This window comes from Austrofundulus limnaeus, unplaced genomic scaffold, assembly GCF_001266775.1.
Source record: "Austrofundulus limnaeus strain Quisiro unplaced genomic scaffold, Austrofundulus_limnaeus-1.0 Scaffold236, whole genome shotgun sequence".
NCBI classification, from domain to species: Eukaryota; Metazoa; Chordata; class Actinopteri; order Cyprinodontiformes; family Rivulidae; genus Austrofundulus; species Austrofundulus limnaeus.
Genome location: NW_013952638.1, coordinates 193,857 through 203,206, shown reverse-complemented (window position 1 = coordinate 203,206; position 9,350 = coordinate 193,857). Strand labels below are relative to the sequence as shown.

The 9,350-nt window shown below is 37.5% G+C and overlaps 1 protein-coding gene across 1 annotated transcript in view; it reads right to left on the bottom strand.

Annotated features, from left to right (window-relative positions):
* Positions 1 to 8,258, bottom strand: part of LOC106525633 (uncharacterized) — a 29,189-nt gene extending 20,931 nt beyond the window's left edge. Inside the window, 5 exon segments of the mRNA XM_074559756.1 lie at positions 1,988 to 2,071; positions 2,715 to 2,755; positions 5,155 to 5,201; positions 5,475 to 5,642; positions 8,153 to 8,258. Coding sequence (XP_074415857.1) covers positions 1,988 to 2,071; positions 2,715 to 2,755; positions 5,155 to 5,201; positions 5,475 to 5,642; positions 8,153 to 8,176 — 364 coding nt within the window. The 5' untranslated portion in view covers positions 8,177 to 8,258.
* Positions 8,259 to 9,350: the final 1,092 nt, after the last annotated feature.

The following is a 9,350-nucleotide window of genomic DNA, read 5'->3' as shown; positions in this document are numbered from 1 at the left end:
CACCAGGTGTTTTCAGTTCAGCCATTTGTTGTCAGTGTATTTAAGTTCTGTCTTGTCTCAGTCTTTTGTCGGTTCATTGTGCTTTGTTCCCCCTGCCTGTGTGATCCTCGTGCCTCTGTAAGTTTGAGCTGTCTTTACAGCAGTTTTTTGTTACTTAAAAATAAATTTTTGTTCTACTTTTTGAGTCTGCCTGCACCCTGGGTCTGTTCCTGCCAGATTCTCACACTTATTTTACCCACTGTATGTGTGTATATGTATGTACAGAATTATTTTTAACTAGAGGTGTAAATCACCAGATTTATCATGATACAATTTATCCATTTGTTTGGATGACGATACAATTTCACAAAGTCTGTCATGATACGATTTTGATTCAGTTCAATTCACAGGTCTGCTTGTGTTAGATGGGTCTACAGTATATTTATTCACATCAGGCATATAATGACGATATGGATCAATGTTTTCATTCTGCATTGACGTAACTGATCCATTAATTGTGTGAATGAATGTGTGTGGCATTCACACAATTAATGAATGTGTGTGGCATTCACACAATTAATGAATGTGTGTGGCATTCACACAATTAATGACACAATTGAGATATTTTTTCTTCAGTACGTTTTTCGGCACCCAACTCGTTCAAGAAATTTTGTGACATTTCAACAGTTCATATTTTTAAATTTTTAGCTCATTCACTTTTTTTAGCCACTTTTTTGCCCTTGAAGATGAATGGGTCTGTGTTTCARCTCCTTCAAACCCTTCAAATTATTTATAAATCTTCACTTCTCTTCACAGCCTTTGCTCTGGTTATGCTTCCTTTAACTTTCTCATGCAAAATTTAGCTTCTTTTTTTGCAAACTCTAGCTGTTTTCTGCTTTTTCAGCTGTAGTTCTGCTTCTTTTCGATATTCTTTTGATTTTTTCTGCTAATTTGTACCATTCATGCTTCTTTATGCTATATTCAGCTATTTGCTGCAATTGTAGATAATGTTCAGCTGTTATCAGCTAAAGTTTCTTCAAATTACTTGATTTAGGCCTATTTTGGATATAATGAGCTAAAAAAATTATATTGGTAGCTGAGACTTAGCTCTATCATAAATAGCAGCCGAAAATAAAAACCAAGAGGGCTGCAAAAGTGAGTTTTAAAGGCCTTTTACTCATCTGATGTTTGAGATATTGACATGAAAACGTCTGTACTGGTAGCTGACAGCAAGCTCTATAACATATTGATGCCTCAAAAAATTCCACAATTGCAGCCAAAGCTATTTTGGCTATTTTTTTCCCCATTAGAAATGAATGGAGCAGTTTTTTCAACATCCTTAAATTTCCTCATATGTTTCTAAATCTTTACAGAACCTTACACAATATCTTCTGGTTTTGCTCTTATTAAATTAATTTTAGCTCCGTTTCAGCTTATTGTAGCTTTTTTCTATTATTTTAGCTGTATGTCTGCCCTTTTCTGTTATTAATCTGCAATTTTTTAATTATTTGTATTTCTTTCTACTAATTTGAGTTATTTATGCTTCTTAAAGTCACTTGTTTTAGCTTTTAGCTTTTCATGCTAATTCAGCTATATTTTCCTCCTTTTTACTGATTTCTTCTTTGCTTTTTTTGGTTCTTCCAGCTTTTCAAGTTTAACCTACATTAATACTTTTGCTATTAAATATGTTCAGCTCAATTTCAGCTTCTTTAGCAGCTTTCAGCTAAAGTTTTCAGCAACAGGCATTCACACTAGCATTTTCGCAGGAAAGGTAATTTCTCTAGTTATAATGAATGATTATGATTATAAATGAAACATTATAATCAATTTATTGATGTGGATTGATGGGTTGTTACACCCCTTTTTTAACATCTCACACACGTAAAGCAGCTTTCTGCAGATTTATACCCCAATCCCTCGTCTTCAAACATTGCTGCAGGCAGCCCGAATGAACTCTGGGAAATACAGCACATTCTTTAGATAAGCTGTACTTAAATTTTGTCTTTACCTTCACCATGATTGTTGGAGATGTGGGCTAAATCTTCTCGGCTGTGGGTGGGCTGCCATGCTGCGGTGTTACAGGTGGGGTTATCTGGAGACAACGGTCAGGGTGAACAGAGGCCAGAGACATCAGCAGCAGACAAGTGGATACACACCTGCTGGCAGGGCTGAATGTTTCTGAAGTACTATCAGATATAATAAACTGCTCTGAAACTGTAGTCTACTTCTCTGCTAAACAGAGGACATTCTAACAAAGTCAATCACTAATAGATAAAAACATTTCTAATAGGGATGCACRGARATAAAAATTCCAGCCGATATCGATATCCGATTTAATTATTGCTGTTATGGRTGATGACTGATATTTACCAATATTACACAAACACACAATTTGTTTTTATATACATATGTGCACAAACACACTTGGGTCTTTTTTTGATACCGTAAATAAATGAGCAGACCTCTGACATGGCTCCCTACTTCAGTTATTCCTGGCTGCACTGCATCAATATCATGATCAAACAGGCACAACTTGACCAAACATTTTGCCTCCAAAACAGAAACACAAAGCTAAAAAATGGGAAATCAATATGGGACGTTAATATCTACCCAAGCCGATAAAAAAATGACCAATATCGGCCGATACCGATGTTAATGCCAATGTATCGTGCATCCCTAATGTTTCATAGTGGAAGAGTTGAAATAATAAAATTTAACTTGAAAAAAGTACTCACCCAGTGTTTCATTATCTGATAAAGATTTGGATAAATGTGTTCTGAAAGCAAAAAGATCAGAATATTATGTTGTTGAATGCCTTTTAAAGGGATAGTCTGACCATTTGTGAAGTGATATTCCAATCAACAGTTAGTAACTTCACAGCAAAGAGCAGAGTTTTGTCAGGATCTGTGTGTTTTTTTTTTTAGTTGTTTTGGTAGCTATTTGTGTTTTTTAATTTTGTTTGTTTTTTGTGTGTTTCAGTGTACCATCCCTCAGTCAGTTTCTGCTCCTCACTCACACCTGTTCTCTGTTGTCATTTAGCCCAGGTGTCTTCACTCATCAGCCCCTGTCCATAAAGTATCACTGCTGGTGTTGGGCTTCGTGCCCACTCTGCTTSTCCACAGCGTCTCCTCCAGTTTCATGTTGTCTTCTTGCTGCCACATCTACCTTTTGTTTTTGTGTTATTTGTTTAGTTACTACATTTTTTGTTTCTCTGGATCTCAGTCAGCGTTCTTGGGTCTAATTGATCTCCAAAATCTATGACACGTGTGGAGAAAAGAGTAAAAATCTYTGTCCAGGCTAGGCCAATGGCCAAACGAGGGCCCATTTTTAAACTTATAAATATACTAAAGTTGAAAGCAGATATTACYGCAGCTGGTTACGCTGCTGTTAATGTTACAGAGGAGAAGAAGAGCTGAGCGCCCCACCTTTAAAATAAAGGGTGTGTAGCTGCAAGGGATGCTGGGTAACTTGGTTGATGTTACATGTGTGTATAGCAGTGTCTCCATTCAGAGGTTGCAGCGGACACAGTGCGCAGTTGTCGGCTGTGTACGTCACTATGTGGCGTCGTATCCAAATTCATTGGCGCACACTCACACGGCAGACAAAATCCCGAAAACATAGGCTGCATCTGAGTATCCTATACCTGACAGACAATATCCAATGATTCATTGTGCCGTCAGCAAAATAACAGAAAAGCAAAGATGGTAGAGTTTGTTTTATTATATTATATTATATTATATTATATTATATTATATTATATTATATTATATTATATTATATTATATTATATTATATTATATTATATTATATTATATTATATTATATTTTGGCATAGTTTGAAAATTTATCATGGACCACTTAGCTGATGAAAATTTTTCTGCAATGAGATGTTACACAATTACAAGTACTGAGACTGGAGCTAAACCGAAATTATTAAGGTTTTTTAATTCATTTATATGTGACGCTTTTTTAAATACATTAAATTTTAGGGTGGGATCTATGAGGGATGCAAACTCTGAATTGAGACACAGCCTGTGACAGGTACAGGCATTCGTGAGTGTAAAATGAGTTGTTCTGATTTGTTGTTTATATTTAAGTTTGTGTTATTGGCTGGAAATTGAGAGGTACTTCCTGGGTGTGAGGGGAAGTGTTTTTCTGATTGGGGTGGTGTGAAAATAAAATTCACTGTCAACGCTCTCTGGTTTCATTTAAAAGAGTCGATCATCAGATATTGTCCAAGATTAACCTTCAGTGTGGATATAGCTCACTAGCACTGATGACCTAGTTGATGTCATCATTTACCCAGAATGCTTTGCGCGTAAATAAAATGGCAAGTCCATGTAATATATTTTTAAACTTTTAGTTTAAAAATTATAAAAACTGAACATCCTACAGTGTTTAACTAATCGGGGATCCCTTTAAGGAAACAATTATTGAACCAAAACCAGCATTGGTAGAACACAAAAGCAATTAATTTAAAATACGAGGAGAATGCACTAATGTTTCAAACTGTAATGAAGTGTTTTTATCTGAGTGACAGACGTTTTTTTTTCTAAAGTAACACCAAGACAGTAAAGGTAGTGAGGCCACTACACCGGACCTTGAATCCGCTTAGTCCTACTGGCCCAAAGCCCCATAATCTACCTCCTGCTGTCCCTGCAATCTGCAGGGCCTTTTCTCCTCACAGATGAAAAAAAAAAAAAAACAACCTTCCAATCAAGCTGAAAATATAAAGCAAACATTAAGCTTTTTGCTCCAATTGTGCTGCCAATCCCTTATCTTAAAGTGGAGCGCTGTGTCAGACAGCGAGGAGATGACGAGGAGAGAAGAGGAGCGTATTTGTTTGACTCCAGGGAGGATTTAAAGAATTAACCCCCCCTCCCCACAGTGAAAATAAACAGGGAGCCTTTCAAGCCACATTATTTCTCAATGAGAAGGCCCTTTCACTGGGGGCAGCCTTTTATTGCTCTGATTTGCACGTGCTTTCACAGAAAGAACAGGAGGAAGTTGAAGCTTTGGGTCCCGACAGGATTACAAATGTTTTTAATGCAGTTTTATTCTCCTTATGTACCCATGTTAATAACACAGAATAGATTAACATGATAAATCTAAAAATACACATATGAAGGCTGTGTAGTAAAATGTTAGTGTGGTTCTGCAACCTTCTGAGCCCACCTTCTTTTCTTTTTATGAGCGTTGTTCCCATGAATCTGTGGCATCTCCTGAAAGCAAATAAAACAAAATTAAAGCTTTTTTTTAAAAACAAGCAACAGTGTTGCAACATTAATTTACACAATCAGCTTGATTTATACGTTTGATAAGTCTGACCCCAGCAGCAGCAGCTGTCAGATAAACTGTTCATCATTTCATAATCAGCTTTATTTTGTAGGAACGATCTGGTTGGTGGGAATTTAACAAAAGCCACAAACTAAAAAACTAAAAGATGTCTCATTCTGACCCGACTCACTGGTTTCTTATTAGATAGCAGCCCTCACCATGGATATGGAGCGGCCAGAGCCTCGCCACTTTGGGTTCTCGTCCAGCAGCACAGCCGGGCTGCAGGAGCGGCTGCAGGAGCGGCTGGACGCTCGGCTCGGGACGGGTGGGGGCGGGCCGTCGCTGGAGCTCTGCACCGCCTCGTACAGGCTGTCCATGGAGCCCTCCTGGAGCCAGGTGCACAGACAAGAAAACATCAACAGCTGTTTGAATGGGAAGGATTGGCAGCAAATGTGGTTTACYCACAAGTTTCATTAGTTATGTTCAATAAAGTCGCCTTTCCTTACTTTATTTAAAACAAAAATCTGAGACGGAAACAGCAGCAAGTCTACAAAATAACCAGAAAGCTTGAAAAATATGACTCAAACAGAATATGGCAAAATATAAAGATGTATTTACAGCACTGGAAGAAACTAAATTCAACTTTTCTGTCCTCCCAGTACACAACAAAATGCATTTAACGGCTAAAAAAACGTGGATTTCGCATGGCATGACCTCCTTAAAGTAGAAATACATAATGTGAGTGAAAATAATAAAAATGAGAATAAGGTGAAAGATCACATATAATAAAGTAGTTGAAAAGTTACACATAATTAACATTTTACCTGTTGTAGATAGATGGCTCTTTAGAAAACGTCATTAATTCTCTCCTGACTGAGCAAAAGGCTAGTCAGAGCAGGGCCAGGATCAAAGAGGATTACTGACATCTTAAATCAACTCCWAACTCAAATTAAATTGGTTATTCACACTGGGATTTTGTGGCTTTTTTGCAAACAKCCACTGCAGCAGCAGCTAGCTGTAGCACGTATGCTGCAGCCTGTGGACCCTTCTGACAGATGCACGTTAATGTTTCTGGTTTTAATCACGAATCTTTGAAATTGGAGTTCACGAGAACCCCATTTTATAAAATTTTACTTGAAATTATTTATATTTCTGCAGGAAGTGTCTCAGGCTYCATCAAAGGTTCTACAGCTAGCTGCTATCACAGCTATTAATTAAATATAATGAGTAAATCGGACTGCAATGRAAAGGTTAACTGACTAGCATTAGCATGAATATTTGTAAAATTAAAGACTTGGTGTTGGCCCTGCTCAGACTAGCCYTTAGCTCATTGGTTTGAACAGAGTTGTTCAAAATGAGGTCGTTCAAAGAGTCATCTACAACAGGTAAGATAGTGAGCGCCATAAGACACACGCGTGCACACTTTTACATAAATGTCACATAAACCTACAGTCAGGCTGTGTGCACAGAAACTGGAGCAATGAGGATTTGAAAGATTTGATGCAGCTCAGCGGCCTTTCAGCTCGTCGATGGTGATGACGGCTGAATTTCCTCAGAGCAGATTTCAGATGGATTAAAATTTGTTTGGCATGTTTGGATTTCTTCTAGGAACAAATATCCCATGTTTATTTATGGCAGGTCTTCTTTGAGACCTGACATCTTAGAAAACTGGAAATTTTTTACAGTCAATAAAAACGTTATCATTTAAACTTGTTGCAAAACACTATTTGTAATACTGCAATAATGGCTTGATTTTTTTCTTCTTGTAACTATGTTGGTATGTTGTAATTTAAACTAAAATCATCTTATAATGAAAATAGATGGAGTTATGGCTGTTTTGGTCAAACCATGTGAATGACATTATTCTAAATCTCAGGAAACATTGTGAGATTTTTGTAATATGTGATAACGCTCAGGGAAMCTATTGTGAATTATTCTCACTTACTACCAAACTAGATTTCAGCTCAACATCTTTTCATTTGTTAAAACCATTGTTGTGTTTCTGAAGTCGTGCTTCCGGTTATGCCCATATTTAATTAGTTTGACTCCTCAGTTGTTAATTTCTATCTGGTGAATATTTTCAGCGAGTTTTTTTAAAATCCATGGAGTGTTTTGTGAGATATTTTGCTAACAGACAAACGTAGTTGACTCCAGTAGTTATTGGGAAAGCTTTCTCACACATGTCTGACATGATCAGTCAGTGCTTACAGTTTGTGTTGAAGGAAACTGTCAGCRAATAGCTTAATGAATTACAGCTTCATATCTGCAAAATTAACTGAGTTATTCACAGTTATGTGCTTGATAGGTTTGCTCAGCTGTGGCAGTCTTTATAAATGGGGTTGACTCCCAAAGTTAATCAGCTGTCGTGGTTTATCTTTTAATTACATTTTGAGAGTTTCAACAAAACCTCTTCACTGGTTCGTGAGATATTTTGCTAACAAACATCCACACTTGTGGCCTAGCTTCCTCTCCTGTTTTTTTTTTTTACACGTCTTCTGGTTTTATTGATGTAATCTTTCTAAGTATGTTTCTTTTTTAAAAGAAAAAACCCTGCTCAAATAACTCTGTGCGTGCAAACAAAGACTTTACCGAAATGTGCGAGCTGAAAGGTACTTTACGGGCAAACGTGTGTTAAAACACAAAGGAAATGGGTTGGAGGAGAGCCAAATGAAACAAAAGGAGCTCAGAGAAGCATTCAAAGCATTTGAAGCAGGTGAGAAATCCAAAAAAGTGAAACCATCTTTACCTGYACTGCCCTGTTTGATTTCTGTGCGACAGTTTTGTTATTATTAATAGGTTTTTGATTAATCCTAATTATTAATATCTGCCTCACAGGTTTACACAGCAGTGATTTCCCATTACTCACTCAAAGTGTAAAGTAAATAGAAAGTCTTACCAGTGAGAAGCAGAAGAGGTTCATGCTGAGCTGACAGAAGCGTCCRGGTGCGCCTCAGAGAGTCAGATGGAGCTCAGATCAGCTGCTGACAGACAGCCAGAGCCTGAGAGACACAACAGCTCAGAGTGAGCCCGGCTCGGGTCGCCTGCCGGCTTTACAGATTAATACCACACAGAAATCCCTGCTCTAATCCAATAGATGGACCACCATTACTCTACCAGCTGAGGCAAAGCACATGACAACAAACCCCACTGCTGGGGGGGAGGCAGTGACAGATTGTGTCTGTGTTTTGAATCTCTCCCCATCTTCCAGGGATCATGTTCTATTTATATCCTTTATTTAATGTTGCTTTAATCCCACAGCAGCAGTTTGCAGGTAAACGTCGGCTATTAAAGCCACGGTAATCATTAAAGGGATTGTTCAGAGCATTAAGGAGAGTATGAACAGTTAATATCTTACCTGTTGTAGATGGTTCCCTGACTGAAGTCAGTTTTATTCTGACCAGATCAACAGCTTAGCAGTGCGCTGCCGTTTCAATTTATTTTAAGTTTTTAATCACAATTCAAAGTTGCTAACAACGTTTTATAAACCTTTACTTTGTCATCATCGCATAATTAAATCAAATTGTGGCAGCTATCATATTTTTAGGATTAATGTTGCTTTAAGACAACAGCACTCCACTTTCATCTCAGCCTCGCTCAGACTAGCCATCAGCTCATCAAACRGATCAGAGTTAAACTTCATTTCTCCAAACTGAGGTTGCCCCAACAGCCATCTGCTGCAGGAAAGATAGTATTTGTTCCTAACCACCCYCTAAACCCCACTTTAAAAGTTTTGAGCTGTCATGTTGAAGTTGTTTAAACATATTTAATTTGTAGACGTAGAAGATGTGAGAAAGTTGTTTCAGAATAGATGAATCAAAAGTGAAACTGTGTCCTGGAACTAAACAAAGAGCTTGTTGACTGACGTGTTATCTCATGCATGACACTCAAGACAAAAAAAATCATTTGTTGAAGCAGATTAAAAACATAAACTCTGACAAACAGAAGATAACAAGGTGTTGATCAAAGATCCACATTGTTTTCTTTCACTGAACATTTTTAGTTGTAACTTTTTGTACTAGTTAATATTAAAGTTCCACGGGGGGGGGGGAACTTCTCAGAAATTAACACAGAGAACAAACTCTCGGAGCTAATAG